Here is a 26139-nt window from a genome sequence, read left to right on the forward strand (position 1 = left end):
CATGTTCTTTATGACTCTTTAAATAGCGGTACCAGCCTTTCGCAAACGCGATAGCAAAAAAGTGAAGACAGACGCTCAATAAATGCTGTATGCATGCATTTCGAATGAATCATCTTTGACATTATTTTATCGGAAGAATCATGGGGGATTTGAACCTCTTCAAGGGGAAACCAAACATTTTCTTTAGGAAGACAACGAAGGATTAAGTGGGGCTGTTGATTTGCACATCCTAATTTTTCTTAGTACTTACTGGCGGAGGAAAATCCCTGTGAATCCCTACAGTAAATAGTCACCTTCGGACGGACGGAGCAGGTAAACTACAATTCCCAGAGTGCTCGGGGGGCGGGACCGGCGGCTGCGCAGAGGCGCGTACGCGGGAGGTCATGTGACTTCAGCATGGCGGTGTTTGCGGATTTGGATGTGCGGGCGGGTTCCGACCTGAAGGCTCTGCGCGGGGTAGTGGAGAACGCCGCTCACCGTGAGTCTCCCGGGTTTCCCAGACCGCGGGGCATTCCCAGTCTACTGCCCACCTCCCCCAGACCAACAGGCCACGCTTGGTAGGGAGCCGGCAGGGCCGGGCCTCGTTCAGGTCTCCTGGGGTCTCTGGGAGGTCCCTGGAAACTGATGCCCGCTGGTGATCCCAGGCCCATGGAACACGAAGGGACTGGAGGGAGTGTCACCCAGTTAAGCTCCTTCTTTTCTGCAGGTCTGGAAAAGTGAGGCCTAGAGCGAGCAAGAGATTTGCATAGGGCCCCACAGCTGATGGTTGGTCGAAGCTAGGGCTAGACTCCAAGTGTAGTCTCCCATGCTAGTGCTTTTAACACCACCCCTCCTTGCCTCTCACGACTGTGTCTGAGCAAATGCGGGAATCGAAGTCACAGACGGGGTGCTTTGGGGGTTCAGAGAAGGGGGAGAACATAGGAGTGCTTGTGTTTGGATACTGTTTTTTTGGAAGAGGGGAGATAGCTAGAGAAGGGGGCATACTAGGCGGGGGGCAGTATGGCCAAAATGTGAGAGTATTACTCCTATTTGAATCGAAGACAGGCGAAGGCCGTAAGAGATGAAACCCCCGTTTTAATTACTGGGGCTAAGCATGGCTTCTGTCTTCTTAGACTGTAAAGTGAGGGACTTAAAGAAGTTAGAAGAAGGAGATTCCTATAGTAAGACCCTTCCCTCAGAGAGAGTTCTCAGCTTGTTGTGAGAACTGATACTGATACTTATCAGAAGTGGTGCAGATAAATTCACTCCTTGGCAAAGTGAATCACACTGTTTCTTCATGCCCTCCTTTACAAAGCATCCATAAAGCTTTTCCCTTTCTTTGCAACCACAATCTAGTATTGTCCATCTGGGACCTACTTTCCTCATCGGTAGAAAGAGGGATTATGCATGATGATCTGGGCCCTTTAACCCATATTCTTTGATGGTTCTTTTCCTGAGTGTAACTCATCACAAGTGTTACTTGCTCAGTGAAGCTTTTCCTGATGCAATCCATTACTGAATACACCATGAGCTTCTTTAGAGAGGGGCCATGTCTTATTCTTCAATATACTTCCTGTGCACAACATGATTATTCAGCAGCACTGGTCCATAGCAGGTTCTCAGTTAATGCTTATGGAATAAACAGGCTGAATACCTTTTTAGAGATACAGAAGAGTTAAAATTGTTTAGCAAGTTGCTGGAATGTAAAATATATTTGATAGATATATGGTAAAGTATGGACATTGTTAGCCAATCTTTATTTCTTTATAATTATGTGGAATTCATGACAGAAAGTCTCCCTGCCTTATAAGTCAAAGGCAAAGGACTGTCATTTCGTGAGTGGAAAATTTCAGTATAGAAGGCAGACCCCCTGTTTTTGGATTGTGACGTGATAAGAAACCAGTGTTAAGCTTCAGAGATATGCTATCTAAATAATAATTACGCCAAAGACTACTTGGGGAAGTATTTCCAAGGTACCAGATGAGTCGGAAAAGTTTCGTGGAGAAACAGAATCTAGTTGAGATAGGGACATTGTTTGGTGGCCAAAAATAGAAAGGATACCCAATGGGTTATAACAAGAAAGGTTAGAGTAGACTTTGGAGTGGGTAGAGAAGAATAGTTAAGAAGTGGAGCAGGTTGATTTGACTGACTAGATGAAAGTGAAGGCCAAAGTACAGGCAAATTTCTCCTCCCCTCTGTTTTTTGCTTTTAAAGGTCATTTTCTCTGGGAGGCTTTTTCAGCATAGAGAGTCTTTAGTGTCTTGCTAATCACATTGGTCAAACAAAGCCATATCTGTTCTAAAGTACCTCAAATGTATTATCTCATTTAATTCTTATGAAAGTTGTATGAGGTAAGTCCTGCTATCACAATTTGACAGATGAAGAACTGAAAGTTGGAGCTGGGTTATTCTAAGTGCTGGCACTTGGATTTGAAACCAGACAGTCTGAGGCCAGAGTCTATACATCATCAGCCTCCTAGTCTTGACATCTAGAAACAGGATGGGCCTGTATGTACAAGAAGGAGATGTTATATTTAACAAGACTGTTTAATTTTTTTTTTCAGTTGGCTATTCAGTTGTTGCCATCAATCATGTTGTTGACTTTAAGGAAAAGAAACAGGTAAAATACAATTTCTGAACTTAATAAACAAGTATTTATAATTGCTTGTGCTTATATTGGTAATATGGAAGCTACAAATGAACATATTTCTTAAATGCAGTCTGTGTGCAGTATTCTCTTGTATGTTAACAGTTGCAAGTTGATACTTACTATACAAATGATAAAGACTTTTGTGAAGAACCACATGGTGTAAGGGTACCTAAAGTTGATTCAGAGTTAAATAAGTCACTTGGAGTAACATTTTAAAAGTATATCGTTGACTGGACTGTAATCACAATATTTAATCCTTTTTATTTTATTGTAGGAAATTGAAAAACCAGTAGCTGTTTCCGAACTCTTCACAACTTTGCCAATAGTACAGGTAGGTGTTCTAGTGTGTATGAAGCATAATACTTATTCATTTACTTCAGACATACCCAGTTCTGTGTGCTGTTCTCTGACCTGGACTGCCCCTTCCTTTGCCTAGCAGTCTTTCACCAGGCCTCAGCTCTTCCATGAAAGATTTTCTTACTGTCTCTGGTACATCTTTGATGACCTTCTCCCCTGATATCCCTCAACTTTCAGATTATCTCTGTTGTAGTTTAATGTACATACGTGTGCTTCTCTAGATATATGTACATACCTTGACGACAATGACTAGTTGTTTTTATTTTTTCTGTTTTTTTTTTTAATCTTCAGTGTCCCTTATAGCTGATACTTTTTAATGAATACTTTGTGATAATAAAGAGGAAAATCAATCAGTTGTATTTTGTGCCTTTTTTTTTTTTTTGATGGTCCATTTTTTGCTTATAGGGAAAATCAAGACCAATTAAAATTTTGACTAGACTGACTATTATTGTTACGGATCCATCTCACTGCAACGTTTTGGTAAGTTCATTATTTTTCCTTCTCTCTTCTTGACACTGTAAGTTGTATTGATAAATGTTGAGCAGTGTAGCTTTTCATTTCACCCCATTCTGACATCCTCCTCACCCCATCCCATGACACTGCCTGCTCTCCCTATCCTCAGATTTCTCTTAGTTCTACTCATGGCACATGTATCGCGATACCATGATCAAAGAATCCTTTGCAAGTCCTGTTCCTTCACCTCACATGTACCAGGCATAAGGCTGAGGGTTGGGGATAATGCTATGAATATTACATATACTCAGTCCTTAAACTTATAAAGCTAACAGTTTAATTGACAAGGCAAGCACTGAACAAATGATAATTACAAATATGAGTAATATTTAGAGGGAAGGGGTGGTAAATAAAAGATGCTCTGGGAGTGTGTAACAGGGTGGCCATCCTGGGGAAGTTGATATTCAAGCCAAGGCCTGAAGAATCATTGTTTCATAGTTGGCGTTGGGTAGGGAGTGTTCTCACGGACAGGAGGGATTGTGGAAAGGTCCTAAAACCAGAGGAACATGGTTTGTTCTGGGACATAAAACAAAGCCAGTTGGGCTGGCCTCGTGAACTGGCTAACCTGAGATGAGGTTAGAAAGGAAATTTGTGTGCGGATTCCAAGAGTTGTGGGAACCCCTGAAGGTTTTAACCAAGGAAGTAAAATTATGAGGTTTGCATTATAGAAAATGGATCAGAGGGATTTAAGGAGGGGATTTGAGAGGCATCCAGTGGGGAGGATTGATGGGATTTGGTGTTTGATTGGATATAAGTGTTAAGTGAGCACCCAGATAGGTAGACAATGGTACTATTTCCTGAGATAGGGCCCACAGAGCAGCAGTTTTGGGGACATTGCGTTTGGGACATGATGAGTAATTGTGAGAGTTCCTATGGAGCCTTCAAATGGGCGGTTGGAAATAAAGGCATAGCCCTTAGAAGAGTGATCCCAATTAAAGACACTGATTTGGAAGTGGTCACCCTATAGAGAGTAATTGAAATCGTGGAAGTGGATGAAACTCCTTGGTCAAAATGTGATGTAAGAAGAGTCGGGGACAGAGTCTTAAGGAACCTAGCATTTACTGGTGGAGTAGAGGAAGATGAGCTAGGATTGAAGATGAGGAGGGACTGCTGAGAAGTGGGAGAGAAACCAAGAAAGTGAGAAGGGAAAGGGAGGGAAAGTTAAGCAGCACCGAATGTGCTTGATTATATTAAGGAGGAAAAGGCTAAAAAATGTCTGTTGGACGGGGAAGTCATTGGTGGCCTTAGCAAAAAAATGCAAATAGTGTGTGTTCCTGACTTCGCCTGAGAAATTTGATTCTGTAGGAGGAGAGAGAGAATAGGGTGGTTGGTGAAGAAGAACCTGCTGTATAGTGATTTTGGTGGGCAAGACTTGAATATGTATGCCTGCTTATGGTGAGGACCCAGAAGGGGGAAGAGGAAAGTGAGATCCTTGAGAAGGTGAGCAGATATGCTTTTGGAGTATAAGTGGCTATTTTATCTTTCAGTAGAATGGATGTCTTTGTCATAGAACAGGAGTAATTAAAGAAATCTTGGAAAGACTTCACTATGAGCTAATCAGTGTCCCCTCGAGGCTGCTGAAAGAAAACCAATTTTTATACAGCTGCAAGGCAGTGTTCTGGTTCTCTGGGCCCAGATAGATACAAATGAGGCTGACTTTTGGTAGGTTGTAAAGATTTTCATTTTTCTTTTTATCATGAACATCCTGGTGGCCCTCTTTTGTCCCCTTCCCAAGTGAGAGTGGGCAGGGGGAGGGCATAGAATCCTGGATCTTGGCTTTTTCTAAGACCTGAAGCCTGCCCTGACAACAAAAGTCTGCCCAGCAGGCCCACTTCCCTACCTAAGCACAGCACCTGCTGCTTCTCTTAAATCTTCCACTTTCCTCCTCTAACTTTTATTACACTTGTTCTTTTCACAACTAAGAGGTTTATTATAGAAAACGCCAACCAGATAAGAAGAAATATCACACATCATCCAGTCGTTCAGAGGTTTTACATATTTTCCAGTCTTTTCACATACTTACACATACAACATAAGTTTGAGATTGTCTTTTTTTTTAAAACAATAATTCTTTATTTACCTTTATTGACCTTTAAGTGCATTCCTGTTCTGTCCTAGGACTCTCAGTTATTTCTTACACATCTAGCATTTTAATTTGTATTTATTATCATTGTGAACCTAATTGCATCACACTAAATTATGTATAGTTCATAGAACATGTCACATTTAATCATGTGTATTTTTGTCTCACAATAAAATGGTGGCTTTCATTGAGGGCAAACATATGCCTTAAATGATTTTGAGTCCCCAGTGCCCAACATGTAGTTGTTTTATTGTAGAATATAGCATATATACATAGAAGTGATAACTTTCCAAGTGCAGTTTAACAAGTAGAGAGCAAATTTCAAAGAATGTTATAGGTTACAGTTCTACTGTTTTTGTTATTTCCTTATTGTGAAATATAACATATATACAAAAAAGGTAGTATCTTTCAAAGTATGATTTAACAAGTGGTTATACAAGCAATTTCCAAAAATATTATGAGCTACTGTATCATGGCTTCAATTATTTCCTTATTGTGAAATATAGCATTTTTGTGTCTCAAATACAGAGAAAGCTTAACAAATATAAGAGGGAAGAAGGATGGTTGGTGGGGTGGGTGTTGGTATCTAAAGGTCTTTTCTGCCAACATACAAAGCAAAGGAAAAATGTTAGTAGCAGATTAGAAGTGTTCTGTGATTGAAATATTTATGTAGCTAGATCATTAGGCAGAATTGCACTTTATATTTTCAGAAGCTATGTAATAACACCCTTATTTTTATATTATTAGAGAGCAACTTCTTCAAGAGTCCGGCTATATGATATTGTTGCAGTTTTTCCAAAGACAGAAAAACTTTTTCATGTAAGTAACATGAAATTCTGAAATTTCACAGGGATATATTAAGGTGGCATGTGCTTTTTTATTCCTTTTGCTAGACATTTGATGGGCTCAGATTAAAGGAGCCCGTTAAGTTTTTTCCTAGTATTTCGTTGTCTATTTTTATTTATTTATTTATTTTAGAATTCTCTTAGATAAATGTTGGTTCATCTCTTTCTAGTTCCAAAGTCACTTCTATTTCTTTCCTTCTTAACTGGGAGGGAAAGAAGGGCTAAGTTTCTACTATGGCATAAAAGCTCCCACCTCTGCTTCACCTTTCTCCTTTCAGTGCTCTGGGCTGTAGCCTGCATGCCAGCATGGTCATGTCACCCTTTAATCTTCCAGAAATTCCTCAAAATCAACCATCTGTTGATACCATCTCCTCTCCCATCTGAGAGCCTTTATGAATTTAATTCCTTTTATACTTTTTAAATTGCCATTTCAGTGACTTCTCAGGAGGGAAGGGAGTGTAACATGTACACTCAGTTTATCAACTTGAGACAGAGCTCCCTGGGCACTTTAAATGATTACAGTAAGGGAAAAAAAATCAACTGTAATGCAGTTTTTCAGGAATATGTTTTGCTGTATAAAATGAGGTATAGCCACTTTTAAACACTTCTGAAAGTTCTTTGTCTAGGTTTAAAAAATACATATCCATTTGCCAAAAGGATATTGCAGAAGAGAAATGTAGTGGTCTTTGATTGTTTTAATTTTATGACCCAGCTCATTTTTTAAACAAAATCTGTTCTACAATTGTAGGAAGTTTCCCCAAGTTCTTCCAGTAGATGGAGCAATTGAGTAAGGAGGCTGATGTGTGATAAATTTAGTTTTGAAAGCATACTGTCAACTCTCAATTGTTTATATTAATGGGGAAAACAGCACAAATTATCCATGAATGCCTACCTTTTCATGGTGACTTCCTTTATAAAATACTCAGTTATAGTAGTTTTCGAGATTTCTATTTCAGAAAAAGATATGAATAGAAGCTATTGTTACTTAATCATCAGAGCCCTCTGGAATTTTAAAAATCAGGCGTATTTCAGCTCTCACAATTGTAGATTCTGATTCAGTATGTTTGGGTTTCAGTCTAGATATCTGGTTTTTCAAATTCTACGGGAGAATCTAACTCAGTGCTGAAACTGTTGATGAATATTATAAGAAGGACCATAGGCAATTAAAAATTTGTTAAATAGCAGACACTGCCATCATCTCCAGCAGCCTGGTATAGAGTGAGGGTAGTGGGGAGAGGGGAGGGGAACCGATAATAAAATAAAATAAAATTTGTTAACAATTTAATTTTGTCACTCAGTTATGATATAGACTGAAAATTGGTAATGTACTAGATTTTTTTATAGTACATTGATTTTTTGATTAATTTTGCAGAGCACACAATTTGCATTTCATAGCCCTTTACTGATGATAGCAAAAGAAACCAACCAAAAGTAACATTTTGCCTGAAAGTTGTATATTTATGTAATCTTCCAAAGACTTTTGCATATTTATTTATATAATCCTTACAATAGTCCTTTGGGATAATTGTGACAGATGTTTATTATTTATGTATGTGTATGCATATATGTATCATGTACATAAACAGATATACGTACATACATATATGCATATGTATATGCATATTTTTATGACTCACCTCAGAGACCTGAGTTTGTTTTAGAATATTGTATCCTAATAGGAATATCCATTAAAATTCTGGAAAATCGGCTTATAAACCAAATGAATAAAATCACTTATAGAATGCAAACTGTTAAGCAACAGACTGCTTACATTTGACATGAATCCAAACCATGATATACTTACAAAAGCTTTATGTTTAAAAGAGATGTATTGTTTGGGTTTTTGGTTTTGTTTTGTTTTGTTTATTTCTATAGAGAACAAGGAGAGCTTTAACTTCAACCGAGTCTTAAAAAAATGGATAAGGTTTGGACAGATAAGAGGAAGGACATGTTCTGGTTTTTAAAAACTGTTTTCATGTAACTTTTTTAGTGTATCTATATAGTTAATTCCAAACAAATAACTTTGTAGTGTTCTCCCCTCTTCCAGAATGTTTCTGACTACTCTATCCTCCATTATCAAGTATGTGTTCAGTGAATTCAAACTTCTGGATAGTCTGAGAAAAACAAGTAATAAGATAAATGCATAAAACTACTATGCAAAATTATAATGTATTCTGAAACCCAAAGGTCCTAGCTCTACTATATGCTGGCAGAGATAGAGCAAATCATTTAACCTGAGTCCCAATTTTCTCTTCTATCAAATTGAGCCTGTGTCACCAATATGTGTATGTTTATTTTCATATAAAGTATTTGTCTAATCCATTATATCAGAGTGATTTATAAAATAATACACACAAGACAAAACAGGGATTTTTAAAAGAGTGAGTTAAAAAGTGGAACTAGATATCCGTAACCAAAAGAATGAAAGAGGATCCCTGTCTCACACCCTGTAGAAAAATTAATTCAGAATGTATCAAATACCTCAGTATAAGAACCAGTACCATAAAACTCCTGGAAGAAAATGTAGGGAAACGTCTCTAAGACCTAGTGATAGGTAGTAGTTTCTTAGACTTTACACCCAAAGCATTACAACAAAAGAAAAAATAGATAAATGGGAACGCCTCAAAATTGAATACTTCAGTGCCTCAAAGGATTTTGTCAAAAGGGTGGAAAGGCAACCAAAACAATGGGAGAAAATATTTGGAAGCCACTTATCTGATAAGGGTTTAATATCCAGAATATGTAAAGAAATCCTACAACTCAACAATAAAAAGACAAACAGCCCAATTTAAAAATAGGCAAAAGATGTGAGTAGATGTTTTTCCAAAGAGAAGTACAGATGCCTAAAAAGCACATGAAAAGATGCTCAGCTTCACTAGCTTTTAGGGACATGCAAATCAAAACCACAATGAGATATCTCACACCCACTGGAATGGCCACTATTTAACAAACAGGAAACTATAAGTGTTGGAGAGGATGTGGAGAAATTGGAACACTTACTCACTGCCAGTGGGAATGTAAAATGGTGCAGCCACTGTGGAGGATGGTTTGTCAGTTCCTCAGGAAGCTAAGCATAGAGTTGCCTTAGATCCTGCTACTCGGGATATACTCAGAAGATCTGAAAGCAGGGACAAGAGCAGATATAAGATGGAAACAACCTAGGTGTCCATTAGTAGATGAATGGATAAACAAAATATGGTATATACATACGATTGAATATTATTCAGTGGTAGGAAAGAATGAAGTCCTGAAACATGTAACAACATGGATGAACCTTGAGGACATTATGTTAAGTGAAATAAGTCAGACACAAAAGGACAAATATTGTATGATCTCATTGATATGAACTAATTATATAATATGTAAACTCATAGACATATAATAGGTTACCAGGATATAGAATGAGGCTAAAGAATGGGGAGTTGCTTAATACATGCAGAATGTTTGACTAGGTTGAACTTACACATTTGGAAATGGACAGAGGTGACAGCACATGACTGTGAGAATAATTAACAGTGCTGAATGGAGTGTGAATATGGTGGAAAGGGGAAGTTTAGAATCATGTATGTCACCAGAAGGAAAGTTGGAAGTTAAAGCATGGGAATGTATAATACAGTGAACCTAGTGGTGGACAATGTCTGTGATTAACTGGACAAATATTAAAAAGTTTTTTCATGAACTAGATCAAATGTGTGACACTGTCACAAGGAGTTAATTATAGAGGGGTATATGGGAAAAAATTGTACCTATTTCAAACTATGTACTATAGTTAACAGTCATATTTTAATACTCTTTCATCAACAGTGACAAATGTGCTACACCAATACTATGGGTTAAAAAGGGGGGCGGCGGGAATAACAGGTATGGGAGGATTTGGGTTTTCTTTTTTGTTTTTATTTCTCTTCTGGAGTAACGAAAATGTTCTAATTGTATTCACAACCCTGTGATGATACTGTGAGCCTGTGATTGTATACTTCAGGTGTTTTGTATGGTGTGTGAATATATCTCAATAAAACTATATTGAAAAAAAAAAGTAAATGGAGATAGAAGTTCTGCTGTTTTCTTCCGGCTCCGGAAGTCCATGCCTTACCCTTTGAAGAGCACTGCTTTAGAGTTTACTACCAATACCTCAGACTCTTAAAGAAAGGGAGTTTCTTTAAAAGCAGTGTTTTTCAAGTGGGTCTGTCTCCACCTGCTTCAGAATTCCCTGAGGTATTTGTTAAAATGCAGGTTTCCAGGCCCTAATTACTAAATGAGTATTACTGGTGGTAGAGCCTGGTAAATCTCCATTTTTAACAAATTCTTCAGGGGAGTTTGTACACACCTAAGGTGAGAGCCATTGTTTATTGGCAACTGTCCTTTCCCTAAGCAAGACTGACTCTCCCTTGCATAATATTTATCTTAAAATACCAAGATGTGTTAATCACACCCACAAAGATGTTTCCAGGGAGTTGTAAGCCACTCCCCCCCACCCCCCTTCTGATCATAAATGCAGAGGGGTGTGTGTGTGTGTGTGTGTGTGTGTGTGTGTGTGTGTGTGTGTGCATTTTTCTGGGAACACATCTTCCTTAAGTCTTCCTAGGAGAACCTCACCAAAAACAGATTAAGGACATATGATATAAATTTATATGCAACCTTCCAATTTTCAGAGAAAACCACAAGAAGATTCTTAACAATAAAACAATATTGGACCTAATTTAATTTTTTTTCCAGTGATTTGGAGAGTATTTCTGTTAATACTGGCTCTTGTTTGATAGTTATCAATTGAACTTTTGATTAATAGAATGCTAAATAAAAATGAACTCAGTTTGTGACATTTAAGTTTTGAGGTGCCAGAAGGAGTCAAGTGGAACTGTCCTTTGTAACTCAAAGTTTATTATAATGCCTGTTCTCAGATCAACACACAGCGCATTTTTTAATTTGTCACTTTTATATAGGAGAGGGACAAAAGGAGCAATACATAAGTAAAAAGTAGCCTAATTTAGCTTTTTTTTTTTTTTTTTTTTTTTTGACTTTTATAAAAGGGAGTTTATTTGGTTACACAGGTACAGTCTTAAGGCCATGAAGTGTCCAAGGTAACGCATCAGCAGTCAGGTACCTTCACTGGAGGATGGCCAGTGGTGTCTGAAAAACCTCTGTTAGCTGGGAAGGCACGTGGCTGGCATCTGCTCCAGATTTCTGGTTTCAAAATGGCTTTCTCCCAGGACATTCCTCTCTAGGCTGCAGTTCCTCAAAAATATCACTCTCAGTTGCTCCTGGGGTGTTTGTCCTCTCTTAGCTTTTCCAGAGCGAAAGTCTGCTTTCAATGGCTGTCTTCAAACTGTCTCTCATTTGCAGCTCCTCTTCTCAGCTCCTGTGCATTCTTTTTTTTTTTTTTTCCTTAATTCAGTTTTATTGAAATACATTCACACATCATACAATCATCCATGATATGCAATCCACTGTCCACAGTATGATAACATAGTTATGCGTTCATCACCACAATCTATCTCTGAACATTTTCCTTACATCAGAAAGAACCAGAACAAGAATAAAAAATAAAAGTGAAAAAAAAAACACCCAAATCATCCCCCCATCCCACCCCATTTGTCCTTTAGTTTTAATCCCCATTCCTCCACTCATCCATACACTAGATAAAGGGGGTGTGATCCACAAGGTCTTCAAAATCACACTGTCACCCCTTGTAATCTACATTATTATATAATTGTCTTCAGGAGTCCAGGCTGCTGGGTTGGAGTTTGGTAGTGTCAGGTATTTACTTCTAGCTATTCCAATACATTAAAGCCTAAGAGGTGTTATCTATATAGTGCATAAGAATGTCCACCAGAGTGACCTCTCGACTCCATTTGGAATCTCTCAGCCACTGAAACCATTTTGTCTCATTTTGCATCCCCCTTTTGGTCAAGAAGATACTCTCAGTCCTACGATGCCGGGTCTACATTCATCCCCGGGAGTCATACTCTGCGTTGCCAGGGAGATTTACACCCCTGGGAGTTGGGTCCCACATAGTGGGGAGGGCAGCGAGTTCACCTGTCGAGATGGCTCAGTTAGAGAGAGAGAGGGCCACATCTGAGCAACAAAGAGGTACTCAGGGGGAGACTCTTAGGCACCATTACATACAACTTTAGACTCTCCTTTGTGGTAATGAGCTTCATAAGGGCAAGGTCCCATGCTCAAGGGCTCAGCACATCAAACCACCAGTCCCAATGTTTGTGACAACATACGCTAGGGGATCAGCATCTCAAAGTTTAGAGATAGGCCTTACACTTCAGGGATAGAGTTAACTGCTGTAAGAGCTTACAATCTAGGTACTATTACAATTATTGTGTCCACGTTAGGCTATGTTCTAAGATTCAATTCTGAGTTTACACATTGTAGTTAGTCCATATTGGTGAGGCATCATTGCTCTCACCATGTTTTCTCCAACACTTTTACTCCTATATATATATTTTCCTACAATTTTATAGACTTATATTCACATACCATACATTTATCCACAGTGTACAATCAGTTGTTCATGGTATCATCATAAAGTTGTATATTTATCACTACAATCAGCATTTGAACATACTGATTACTACAAGAAAAATTGTTTTTCTTTTTTTTTGTTTTTTTTTTTTTAGCAATAAGAAAAAAATGATAAAAAGAAAAATAACATGTCATACAATACAATATACTACTAAGGACAGCAAATAACACCACTACCAAGAATCCCATATTGCTCCCCTATATCCCTTTCTCATATACATTTAGCAATGGCATATTGCCTTTGTTACATTTAATGGAGGTATATTACAATGTTACTGTTGACCATAGACTCCAGTTTGCTTTGATTATGTTTTTTCCTGAATACCATCCCTTTTTCAAATTTCTACATGGTTGACATTCATTTGCTTTCCCACATGCAAAAACATTTTTATATTTGTATATTTAGTAACAGTCATTGGCCACTCCAGTTTTTGCCACGGTATACAGTCCCAGTCTTTATCATCTATCGTTACCTCTGGTGTCATACATTCTCCTATCCCACCTCTTTCAGCTTTACTCACAGACATCTTTGTTCAGTGTACTTACAATACCATGCTACCATCACACAGCATTATGCTATCTATTTCTGGATCTATGCGATCAATCCTAAACATTCTGTAGTCCTTCAGCATCAAATGGCTGATCTCTGCCCTCTTTGTATCTCCTGGTCACCTGTTTGTCAGCTTTTAACTCCCAAAGTTTGTTCATTAATATCTGTTCATATTAGTGAGACCATACAGAATCTGTCCTTTTGTTTCTGGCTAACTTCACTCAACATAATGTCCTCAAGGTTCAGCCACATTATTACATGATCCATGTCTTTGTTCTGTCTTACAGCTGCATAATATTCCATCATGTGTATATACCACAGTTATTATTTAAAAAAAGTTATTTAGCTTTATTCTGAAGATGAATGTTGAACAGACTTTAAAAAAAGTAATCAGCTTTTATTTAATGAAAACTAAATTATGTTCATGGTAATAAATTCAAACAGTACAGAAGGGTAGGGTATGCATTGAAAAGTATGCCTTCTTCCCACCTAAAACTTCCTCTTTTCTCTCCAGAGGCAACCACTGCTAACAGTTCTTGTGTGTATCTTTCCAGAAATATGGTTTACCTAGTCCTTCTTTCCTTCCCCCTTCCCTTACTCCCTCCTTCCTTTCTATCGCATGCCATGCTCCTTGCACCTAATAATATAATTTGAAGATTGTTCCATAGGTTACTTAGAAATCTACCTCATTTCCTTTAAGAAATAAGCATATTTCATTGTATAAAGGGACCATAATTTATGTAAAATTGAGGATGTTTAATTTCATCTAGTGTTTTGCAGTTTGTGTTATAGTGACTGTTTGCCCTAATAATCTTGAGCATTTGGGGCTGGGTATAGAATATCTTTCTAGGGTCTTTCTAAACACAGGCCTATAAGTGAAATTGCTGGGCCAAATGCTGTATGCATTTAAAGTTTTGATAGCCCTTGCCAGAGTGCTTTTTAAGACCCGGTACTGATTTAAAGACCCTGTGAGGGCCTGCTTACTCATTCCTGTGTCAGGAGTGTATTAGTGAGCTTTTTGATCTTTGCCTGTCTGATAGTTTAAAAATGAAGAACAGAAGCTGAGCTTGTTTTCGCTACTATTCCGAGCTTTTCTTCATCCATTCTTATCAAACATTTAACAATTACTGTAGAATTAGACAGCAGAGGCAGTTGGGATGGGGCAGATTCTTCATGAGCCAAGTGTTTTTGCCAAAGCAGCATTACTGCCCAGGCTTATTGAGTTACTGTGACTGTCTTAAAGCCAGACAGCTCTGACTAACTACTTGCTTTCTAAAGCCCTGGGGTGGTGGGCTGGGAGTGACCAAAATGGGGATTCTGAAGGAAAAGGGCAACGTGTGACATTCCTGCCACTGCTAAGACTGGAGCCAGTCCTGCAAGGCATTATTACCCCTTCACCCTTATTCCCTCCTCTGTTTTTACTTCTGTCCATGCCACTGGTCCAGGTTTGCTAGCCTGTACAGGCCAGCATTGTCAGTAAGGTTAATTTTAATGCAGTACAAAACAGCCAGTTCTTCTTATGATTGTAAATCAAACGATGGCAAAATCAGAGCCAGATTTGCATCTTTTAGCAGTGTTATCTGGCTTGCACTCACACTGCTAACCTTTCCCCAGCTTTACTTTTCTTCCCTGGTTTTCCATTTGCGCTGATATTCTTATCTGTATTTTTTTGTTAGCATTTTCAAATCTCTTTTGGAAGTAAATGCAGAATTTTGATTGACAAGTAGTAGCAAAATTTAGAACAAAGGAAAGGGAAATTTAAAATTGAAAAAAAGCATTCAGTATCATTTAATTTGTGACAACTCTACTTTGACCATTTATATAAACTGTTTCCATTAGTATTTGAACAAAGTGCCCTTGACAATGCCATGTTAATGTTTCTTCAACTACTCAGTAGACTGATAGGAGCCACAGGCCTGGGACAGTTCCTGGCGCAAAGGTGCTTGATAAATAACTTGTGGAATAAATGTATTATGCATACATTTCTTTTGGTTTATTTTTTCTTGGATTTCAAACAGTTTCCTCTTTCTGGCTCAATCTTAAGTAACAGTTCAGAAACCATGCCTCACTTGGTAGCCCATCCTTATGTAGCAGAACATCCGAATTAGAGGGTCTTGATACCCTGCCTGTTGAGAAGGTCTGTGGACATAGCGCTCTGCTTCAGCTGGCTTTCAGTTAAACCATTCAAACCAAACTTGTCGGAACAGCTAAATGGTTAACTTTGTAAAGGGTCAGCCATATTTCAACCCAGAACTAGCATAACATCTATGAAATGAACCATTTCTATTTATGTTTCTTTACTTCAGATTTGGCCCTATTTCGCAATCATACAGTTGCCAGTTTTCCTTCTGGCTTTACCTATTTTTTTTTTCTTCTCGATAGGTTGCTTGCACACATTTAGATGTGGATTTGGTCTGCATAACTGTAACAGAGAAACTACCATTTTACTTCAAAAGGCCCCCTATTAATGTGGTAAGTGTTACACTTTCCATTCTGCACTTGAATCTGTAGACACTTGCATTAACAAATTGGAAAAGGGGCAGAAGAGTTGATTAGTGTTCCTAGAGGGAAAAACAAAAGCTAGATAGTAGGAGGCAGTTTTAGAAAAGAGGCTTTTATTTTCTTAAAGTTGATTATTTGGAGAAAGAAAACTTTAAGTTAAAAAGATCCAGTAAATTTTAAAGGTGTTTTTGAAAAACCCGGGAAACTAAAATTTATGGAATATTTTTCTTGAGAGGGTAGCTAACAGTGATGGATACTTAAAACCTGAACATTGGATTGGAATGAGCAGTTAAGAAAGAAAGGGAAGGAAAAAAATATAGAGGGTTCTTAAGTCACCAGCGAGCTGAGAAAGGCATAGAAATCACCTAGGAGCATCCACGTAAAATTAAACTTTGCATTGAGTTATGCTGGTTCAGATAGAAACGCAGGGTTACTTCTAGAGTAACCTTAGAGAGTGACCATGTGTGCCGGGAACTTTTTCTTCTTCTCTCTGCTGCGTAGTTTTCTCTTATCCTTCATCTTCCATTTGTTGTACCTTCTTAGAAGTCTCAATCTCCTCCTGCTTCCTCATAATGGTGATAGTCATATCAATAACTATTTTGGTAGCTGTAAGGTCAGCACAGTTGTTAACTGTTTGTATCACCAGCCAGATCCTTGGAAGACTTAGGATGCTATTCCGTCTTCCTTTATCAAAAACTACTATCAAAAGAGAAAAGGGATTCTAACCAATGCAGTCCAAATTACATTCTCAGTCTTGTAAAAATTGGAAAATTAAAAATCTATACATTGTTTCAAAGTAGGTAACTCCCCCATTCTTTTAGAATCAAAACTTCTTCCATTTTGTTTCTTTGTCTTTGCTGCTAAAAAATTGGTTTGATGTTGAAAACTGGGGCAGACAGTGAAAGGGGAGAAAATTGATCTACATGGTGTAATTCAAATGATTCAAAAAGATTTTTAAAAATTGAGTCCATGGTAGAAAAGTTTAAGTTCACTTATGTTCTACTTCCAAAAATGTGTTACTGAAACAATGCTTGAAAAGTACCACAGATGTTAAGGTAGTATATTTAAAGAAAAAAAAAATATGAAACAGCTCTTTTCTGGTAAATATTGCAAGTACTAATGAATATATAACAATATTAGTTATACTCAAATCACTGTTTCCCACATTCTTGCCAGTACTCATAAATAAATAATCACTAAAAAATAAACAACAACAAAACCCAACCCAAATCATCACATTTCAGAATTTGAGATCTATGTTGAACAACAGCTTATTTATCAAATATGGGAAATTGAAGGCTAACAACGAAAAGCCATTCAGCTCTTCAGTCTCAGGACTGGAACATTTGTCATTGATTTCCTGTCAGATTTCTAATGTGCTTCAGATACCTATGCTTAAAGCCACAAACTAATACAATACCCAAGAAATGACAGTCTTGTTGGCCTCATGTATTGTTTCTCTCCAGAGGCAGCGATCTCTGTAAATGGCACCCCCTGGAGTTAAGCAGTGCAGCTACTCTGCAAATTGCTGTTAAACTTAGAACCTTTTTACCATTCTCTTCAGCTTAATGAAATAGGAAGGCCATTTTCTAGACAGCTTTGCCTGAATAAACCCACATTTGCTACTGTGTTCTTGATTGGGTAGAACTAGTAGCATATGATGTTAAGGACAAGTCCACAGAATAGGCAACAATGCACAACACATTATTCATGTCCCACGGCAATGGTAATATTTCCAGTGACTGTTTGGTGAGGACTTTCAGTTGGGTTTCTTATGAAGGTGTCTTACTGTTCAAACCATGTTGTGAGTTTCTGAAGAACACCATGTCATAGTCCTTTTTTGATTACCCCAATACCTTGCCTATTATGTGTCCTCCCTAAAAATTGTTAATTGAGTGAATGCGTCTTTCTTCACATATCATGATACAGCTTGGGGAGCCTGGCCAAACTCGGCTTACGGTTAGTCGCTTGCTGGTTGTCAGTGTTTGTCAGGAGGCATATGCAGTGAGGAAAGTAGGGCTCTCAGGCGGTATGATGAGGGGAACGGCACCTGAGACTAGCACTAGGACATCCCACCCCCTCAGTTCCATCTGTAAGTTCAGGAAAGATGCTGTTGTTTGATGGATATTTTTGGCTTAATTCCCTCGTTTTTCAAGTTAAGAATTCTGAAAAGGAAAAATTTGACAAGTGAGAGGGGTATGCAATATTTAGCATAATGTCTGCTTTTTTTTTCCTGGTGCGAACGTTTTACATATGTTGTTTAATAAAAACTAGGTGTTGAATGGGGGTAAGGCTGCACAAGAATATTTTTAGTCTTCGTCTAGTGTAGAAATAGGCTGTGGTGTGAATTGGTCAGGAAACATAAAAGTCCCTGTTCATTTATTCACCTGATATTCATTTAAGAGAGAAAGCTGGAAACATACAATTAAAGGTGTCCAGGGTAAGTAATAGTTGTTTTATAAGTATATGTGTGTTATTTGTTACATAACATCTAGTCTAAATATGAACCTCTAAGTTTAAAGTATGGAAATACAGTCACTGTGCTTGAAGTACAAAACATGTAGTGAATGTGAGTAACGGTTCACTTTTAATTCTTGGTCCTTGCAAGCTCCCTTGGCCTTGAGGATAAACTTGCCTTTGTTCATGAGAAGTTAATAGGTTAGCTTTACAAGGATCGCTTCATTGGGAAGCAATCAAGTATTTATATGAGAAAACAGCACAGAGAATTTTTTCCCTTCTCTTTTGTTGTGGTGAAAAGCAGGAGCATTAGGGTAGGTAATTCCGTATTCTTTATAGGCCAGAAGCCATGTGAGAATTTTTGCCTCAGAAGGTTGGAGGTATGAAGGAGGATCCAGGAGCTAGAACATATCCTATCACTTCAATTATATAATCTACAGCTCTCATCTCTTTTGTCATCTTCACCACATGCTTAGGACACCATAATTTTGATTACCTAATTCCCTCTACAATCTCCTACAAACCTCCTCTGGAGTCTAGGTAACTTGCATGGAAATCACAGCTTTATCATGTGATACATGTGTTTTTAAAAAGTTGGATGCACCCCCTCTTCTTAGATAATCAAATGATTTCTAATTATTTAGCACTTTGCTATTTAGTACTTTCACACCTGCTATAGTTCAGCAGCTTTAGGTGGTAGATGTTAATTACCTCTTTTATGCAGGTAAGGGAATTGAAACTCAATGTTTCTTTCAAAGGTTTGATTTGGGATTTGGATTCAAGCCCTCTGATTCCAAATCTACCATCATTTCCCACACTGAGAAATGCTATTTAAAGTTACTTTATGGCAGCATTCTTTGTTGAATACAGAATAATTTCACATTTTAAAACATGAGCTTTATGAATTCAGTTTTGAGAATAATTTTCTTAAAGTGGCATCCATATATTACCTTCCCTTTGTTTTTTTTTTTTCGATTGTTGTTGCCATTTAACAGTGACCCCAAATTTACTGAGTTATTTTCAGTGATCATATATGTTTTACACTTGGAAGTTTTCCACTCAGCACTTTCTTTAACCCTTAATCTATTTCTGTCTTCATGGCCCAATTATTCCCCACTGACAGATGTCCAAGTAAATAGTTTCTGAAGCAGTGAGTTAGTTCCAGGAATCATGCCATATATCCTTGCACTGGGTGTGAGTGCTCTGTAAACTTTATTTTTTGTCACATATATTGTGAACCTAAATGTAAGTACTCTGTCAATCCAGTGCTTGCACCGGTGCCAGCACACTTGCCAATATCAAAAATTTCTGCATGGTAAAACACACCAGGAACAAAGTTAAAAGACTAATGACAAAACTGGGGGAAATATCTTCACTCATATAGACAAAAAGCTGATCTCCTTAATATATAAAGAGCTCCTAGAAATCAATGTTCAAAGAAAGACAATCTAAAAAAAGGATTACGAGTATGAAAAGTGCATTTCAGAGGAAAGAAAATACAACTATCTTTTAAACATATGAAAAGATGCTTAAATTCAGTGTAATAAGAGAAATCTACATTAAAATCACCTGATTCGCAAAAACTCAGAAGTTTGATGATAACATTCTGTTCTAAGGCTGTGGGAAAGCAGGCATTCTCATACATTGCTTGTAAGACTGTGTTCTAGTTTGCTAATGCTGCCAGAATGCAAAACACCAGAAATGGATTGCCTTCTATAAAAGGGGGTTTATTTGGTTACACAGTTACAGTCTTAAGGCCATAAAGTGTCCAAGGTAACACATCAACAATCGGGTGCCTTCACTGGAAGATGGCCAGTGGCGTCCGGAAAACCTCTGTTAGCTGGGAAGGCATGTGGCCAGCGTCTGCTCCAAGTTCTGGTTTCAAAATGGCTTTCTCCCAGGATATTCCCCTCTAGGCTTCAGCTCCTCAAAAAGGTCACTCTTAGTTGCTCTTAGAGTGTTTGTCCTCTCTTAGCTTCTCTGGAGCAAAAATCTGCTTTCAAAGGCCATCTCCAAAATGTCTCTGTAAGCGGAAGCTCCTCTCTCAGTTCCAGTGCGTTCTTCAAAGTGTCCCTTGTGGCTGTAGCTTCTCTTCAAGATGTCACTCTCAGCTGCACTGAGTTCCTTCTGTTTGTCAGCTCATTTATGTGGCTCCAATGATTTAATTTAGACCTACCCTAAATGGGTGGGGTAACACCTCCATGGAAATTACCCAATCAGAGTCATCACCCACTGTTGGGTGGGACACATCTCCGCGGAAACACTCAAAGAATTACAATCTAATCAACACTGGTACCTCTGCCCACACGAGATTACATCAAAGATAGTGGCGTTTTGGGGGACATAATACATTCAAAACGACACAGACTGTAAGTTGAACAAATCCTTTGGAGGGTATTTTGGTAACAACTATCAAAGTTACAAGTGCATTTACCCTCTGATCCAGCAATCCTGTAGATATGCTGAAACAACCCAAAGTCTATCAGTAGGAGCCTGGTTAAATACATGGTACACCTGTAAAATGGAATACTCTGCAGCACTAAAACAGTCTGAGCGAGTTACGAGCTGACATGAAAAAACCTTCATGTTAGTTAGAACGAGAGTGTAGTAGACTATCTTTTAGGTAAGAAAGAGAAAAATAATACATATTCACATTTGCTTGTATTTGTATGAAGAAACTAGAAGATGCAAGAAATTAAAGATGATTATGGGAGGTGGGGGGGCAGATGGGGGCAGGGATACAAGTAAGACTTCATTGCTTTTTATGTTGCTTTGTGTGGATCATGTGAACAAATTACATGTTCAAAAAAGATACACCAAATGGGTATCATCCTTTTGAATTCAATAAAGAATCATTTTTTATGAAATTAATAGGAAATCCATTTATTGTTCCAATAATCAACTCTCCATTTGCTTCCTCTCTTTCTTTCTTTAAATCATTGCTTAGTTCTTGGAATTTTATTACCATGTCTCTTGATTCAAGTATCACACACCTGCTGTTGGTTTGTAACACTTTTATAACTGTTATTTCTCATTAGTAAAAAAAAAAAAAATCTGATTATGGGCCCATTTCAGAGCCTTTGGTCAGAGATTCAAACAAAAGCCAATCAGGCAGGCAGTGTCACTACTTATGAAGAGTCTATTAATGAACAATCATTTGATAAGCTTAAAGCAGTTTGCATTAAAATGGTCTTAGAGGCAGTAGTCTAGGTAATGAGTCTATATTTTATCCATCTAAAAATGTAAAATAAGGTATTATGAAAGAAATGTTCACAACCTTCAGCAGCACGTTATCTTTAATTTCTGTGTCCCAGTTTTCTTAGCAATTTTAAAGTGAACTTGATGAATGTACCACAGATCAAAATCATAACTTTTTTCTTAAGAAATAATTAAAATGATAAAATTTAAGGAGAGGGAAGGTTGGGGAATAGAAGAAAGGAAATCTGTGTTCACAATGCGAAGGGAGAGAGGACCTTCCAGCGACACTTGAATTAAATCAAAGTAGACTGCCAGTTCTAGAAGGCGGCAAGTTTTTCCATTCCTTCTAAAGGCTTACGAGTAGACCTCCAGTAATCACAGCTGGTCCTATCCCAGCTTGTCCTCCTCTGGGTAATAGAAATTCTTTTGCCAGGCAGACACTTGGACCATAATACCTGGTTCAATCAAAAGACCACTGCAACCTGAGTTACTTTTGCAGTACGAGTCTGATTATCACCTCCATGCTACAATCCTGCAGATGTTTCCCATTGCTATTACAATTAATCCTTGCTACCACCTCCTCTTGGACACTCCCCTCCATCTCTCTTCTCTAGCCTCTGGCCTTCTCTGTGTGCTACGCTCACCCCCTCGAACCACAGAGCCTTTCCAGAAGCTCTTCTCTCCATCTGAAAGTGCTCCTTCCCCTACCAATTCTTGCCTCACCCATCCCCCCAAACTTCTCCTTGATAGCATTTATCACAGTTGCAGTTTTCTATTTTTGTATGATTATGTTGGTCTCTCCCACTGAACTATAACCTCTTAGAAGGGAGGAACCATGTCACCTTCTGCTTACTATTCCGCCACATAGTGGGGCTTAAGACGGACCTGTTGTGAATGGGTGAACATATTGAGCCATTCATCAGGGAAGCTGAATAGTGGAGTAATCAGGGCCCACCCACCTGATTTTAATCCCGTTTCCACCTCTTCCAGAGTATGTTTTCTTAACCTGTGATGCCTACTTTGAAGAGTGCCTTAAATAAGAAAGAAACTTCTTTTTCTCCTTATAGGAGAATGCCAAGTTTTGTATTGTGAGCTGCGCAAAGTTGTCAAAGGCCCAGGCTTTTTCCATGTTTTTTGCTGGGCAGCCATGAGACTGGTTAAAAATCAGTGGCTCTACTTACAATTGTGCCTAAGAGTCTCCCCCTGAGTGCTTCTTTGTTGCTCAGATGTGGCCCTCTCTCTGTAGCTAAGTCACCTTGGCAGGTGATCTCACTGCCCTCCTCCCTACATGGGACCTGACTCCCAGGGGTGTAAATCTCCCTGGCAATGTGGGATATGACTCCCAGGGATGAATCTGGACCCGGCATCTTGGGATTGAGAACATCTTCTTGACTAAAAGGGGGATGTGAAATGAAACGAAATAAAGCTTCAGTGGCTGAGAGATTTCAAATGGAGTTGAGAGGTCACTCTGGTGGACATCCTTACGCACTATATAGATAAGACTTTTTAGGTTTTAATATATTGGAATAGCTAGAATTAAAACCTGAAACTACCAAACTCCGACCCAGTAGCCTTGACTCTTGAAGACAACTGTATAACAATGTAGATTACAAGGGGTGACGGCGTGATTGTGAAAACCTTGTGAATCACACTCCCTTTATCCTGTGTATGGATGGATGAGTAGATAAATGGGGACAAAAACTAAATGAAAAATAGAGTGGGATGGAGGGATGATTTGGGTGTTCTTTTTTATTATTATGTTTTATTCTTATTCTGATTCCTTCTGGTATAAGGAAAATGTTCAAAAATAGATTGGGATGATGAATGCACAACTAACTATATGATGGTACTGTGAACAGCTGATTGTACACCGTGGATGATTGTATGGTATGTGAATACATCTCAATAAAACTCAATTAAAAAAAAAAATCAGTGGCTCTATTACTAGAGAAAAAGAGGAGAACAGGCATCAGAGGCAATTAGCAGTCTCAGCCACAGTGTACCTGCCACATGGTCTCACTCACTCAATGGTGGCTGTTCTTGTTCCTTCATTCAACATGTGTAGGTAATATATGACTTACCTGAGAAGCCTTCCACAGCCTGATTCTTTGGACTTTTTTCAACTCTTCATTTGTTTGTTTCTCTTCATTCTTGGATCAAATTTCTTGAGTTACTATGCTTGCAGACATTTTAGACTAAGTGCAGAGAACAAGTCTCCATTTCCCTTTTGATAGTTCATGGCATAATAGCCCCTCTGCCATCCCACTGGGACTTTGCTCTCCTTAGCCTGTTCATAATTCCTGTTTATGTAAAGTCTGCTTCTCCACAGCTAAGATAAACTCCATTGATCAAATAGAGCCATGAATCTGTTTTCTTCTTGTGAATGGTGTCATTCGGGCATGAATCTGCCTTTTTTAAAGACTGTACCTTAACATGCAGGAGGTGGGTGGGTGGGACGGGGGTGAGCAGGGGAAATGTCAGTGAAAATAAAGTAGGACAGTGTGTGTTTATATTTGACAGTTTATTTTCTTTATTTCCTGTGAAGGCAATTGACCGAGGCTTGTGCTTTGAACTTGTCTATAGCCCAGCCATCAAAGACTCCACAATGAGAAGATACACAATTTCCAATGCCCTCAATTTGATGCAAGTTTGCAAAGGAAAGGTATGGTTCTGTAATTTCAGGATGATTTTCAGATTGAGCAGTTTATTATTATTAATACACTGTAATTTTCAAGCTTACTTTTCCTTAAAACAGAAAGTTCTCAAAGCACAGGAACAAATTCTCCATGTTGATAAGCTCTGCAAATTTTAAGGGAAAGAAAAATATTGAGGGAGGAATATTGTAAAGAGGAGAAAAGATGTGTTGCAAACCTTTCATCTTTCAATAAGGAATTTGCAGTTTACCTCCTGTGAAAAGAATAGTAAAAATTGTCTGTTGGCAGTGAGTTGAATTAAAGTAATAGGACTTTGTTGAGTAGTTTTTTAAACTAATTCATCTTTTCTAAGGTTTGTTGGGAAAGGCTATTCTAATTTCTTATTACAGGCTGCCCTTCAGTTTGATATGTGGTCTTTCATTCTTTGACTCTAATTGTTTGCCTTCTCTTTAAAATAGGTTGGTATTTGAACCTTAAATGTTAAAATGTGATTGCTGATTATTTGTATTAGAAGACTCTTGAATGTTTTTTCATATTATCAAAGGTTAATATTGATCGTTTTCTATTTTGTAGAATGTAATTATATCTAGTGCTGCAGAAAGGGTAAGTCTGACATTAAGTATTTATTTTTGCTTTTTACATTATAAAGTTTTGAAAAATTTTAAGGGCAGAAATTAAAATAGCAATGCAATAAATGTTTTTGCTTGTTTTCATTTTTACCTATACGTTTGCTCCTTGTAATTACCAAAGAGTAAAATCTATCCCTGTTCCTTTGGGGTTTCAACTTTTGTTTATGTAAGTAGTATTCATTTTACACTGTTTCAGAATGCTTTTTGGGGTCCTTTTATATTTTCAAAAAACTTAAGAAACCCATCAAAATTATAATGATTTAAATTTATGCAGTTCACTTCCTTATTTTTGGGTACTTAAGTATCCTGTCATTTTACTGCAAATGAAGTCACTGAAATGTTATGAATAACTTCTCTCATATCTATTTTTTGTTCCTTTTATTTTAGCCTTTAGAAATAAGAGGACCATATGACGTGGCAAACTTGTATCCTTTTCTGAGTTAAGGAGTTGAAATTTTCTTTTTAGTAAATTTGGAGTTTGAAGAGGTATTACAGTTTAACAAAATTTGTTTTCAACATTGTTCTGCAAGTTCACTGATTAATAGTTTCAAAACAGTTGCATCAGATATTAGAGAGCTTTATCCTTTTGTTTTGTTTTGATTATGGATGAAATAGAAAAAGGGGAAGAAGAGCTCTATCTTATGAAAGATTAGTTAAATGAGTCTCAGATGCATGTTGTTCTAAGAACTGCTATAGAAGTAAAGTCTCTCTCAAAATGTGGTCACATTGTGACCAGTGGGGTAGCATTTTCACTTATGTTTCTATTAGTCTCATGTCTTCGGTTGAGTCTGGGTTGAAATCTTTAATGACTCCATCAGAGGGTTGCTGTTTGGGCTGTCTGAAAGTGATGCCAAGGCTGCAGTATCCACCAACTGTAGAGCAGCACTTCTCCACGGGGGTAAGCAATGCCTTCCAATAATAACACCAGATGATCATGTTAGAAGCAAGTCATTTTTTATCATACAATTGAGCCATAGCTTCCTTTAATGTCCTGTCCTGCAGGGGTCCTTCTGGGTCATCTTTTCTCAGCTTCTTTTAACCATATCCCTTAATACTTTTTCACCATTTTAGGCTTTTGAGTTCTGGTTTGTGGAATGAATATAATTTGTATCACAGAAACAAGTACTGATTGTGTTCTTTCAAGCTATTTCATGTGTGCCCCTGCCCAAATTTTGATAGGCTTCTAATCTCCCTC

The 26139-nt window shown here is 38.0% G+C and overlaps 1 protein-coding gene across 2 annotated transcripts in view; it reads left to right on the forward strand.

Moving 5' to 3' along the window:
• The first annotated feature begins 368 nt into the window (after positions 1 to 368).
• Positions 369 to 26139, forward strand: part of RPP30 (ribonuclease P/MRP subunit p30) — a 45680-nt gene continuing 19909 nt past the window's right edge. Inside the window, exons 1-10 of one of the 2 annotated variants that reach the window (XM_037804936.1) lie at positions 369 to 478; positions 2543 to 2598; positions 2903 to 2959; positions 3391 to 3465; positions 6329 to 6400; positions 15887 to 15976; positions 24207 to 24323; positions 24889 to 24918; positions 25332 to 25369; positions 25763 to 25842. In XM_037804936.1, the coding sequence (XP_037660864.1) occupies positions 397 to 478; positions 2543 to 2598; positions 2903 to 2959; positions 3391 to 3465; positions 6329 to 6400; positions 15887 to 15976; positions 24207 to 24323; positions 24889 to 24918; positions 25332 to 25369; positions 25763 to 25842 (697 nt within the window). In that variant the 5' untranslated portion in view covers positions 369 to 396. The remainder of the gene's footprint in view (positions 479 to 2542; positions 2599 to 2902; positions 2960 to 3390; positions 3466 to 6328; positions 6401 to 15886; positions 15977 to 24206; positions 24324 to 24888; positions 24919 to 25331; positions 25370 to 25762; positions 25843 to 26139) is intronic. The other variant, XM_037804937.1, reaches the window with a different exon arrangement.

The sequence above is a fragment of the Choloepus didactylus genome, chromosome 15, assembly GCF_015220235.1.
Source record: "Choloepus didactylus isolate mChoDid1 chromosome 15, mChoDid1.pri, whole genome shotgun sequence".
Classification (NCBI taxonomy): Eukaryota; Metazoa; Chordata; class Mammalia; order Pilosa; family Megalonychidae; genus Choloepus; species Choloepus didactylus.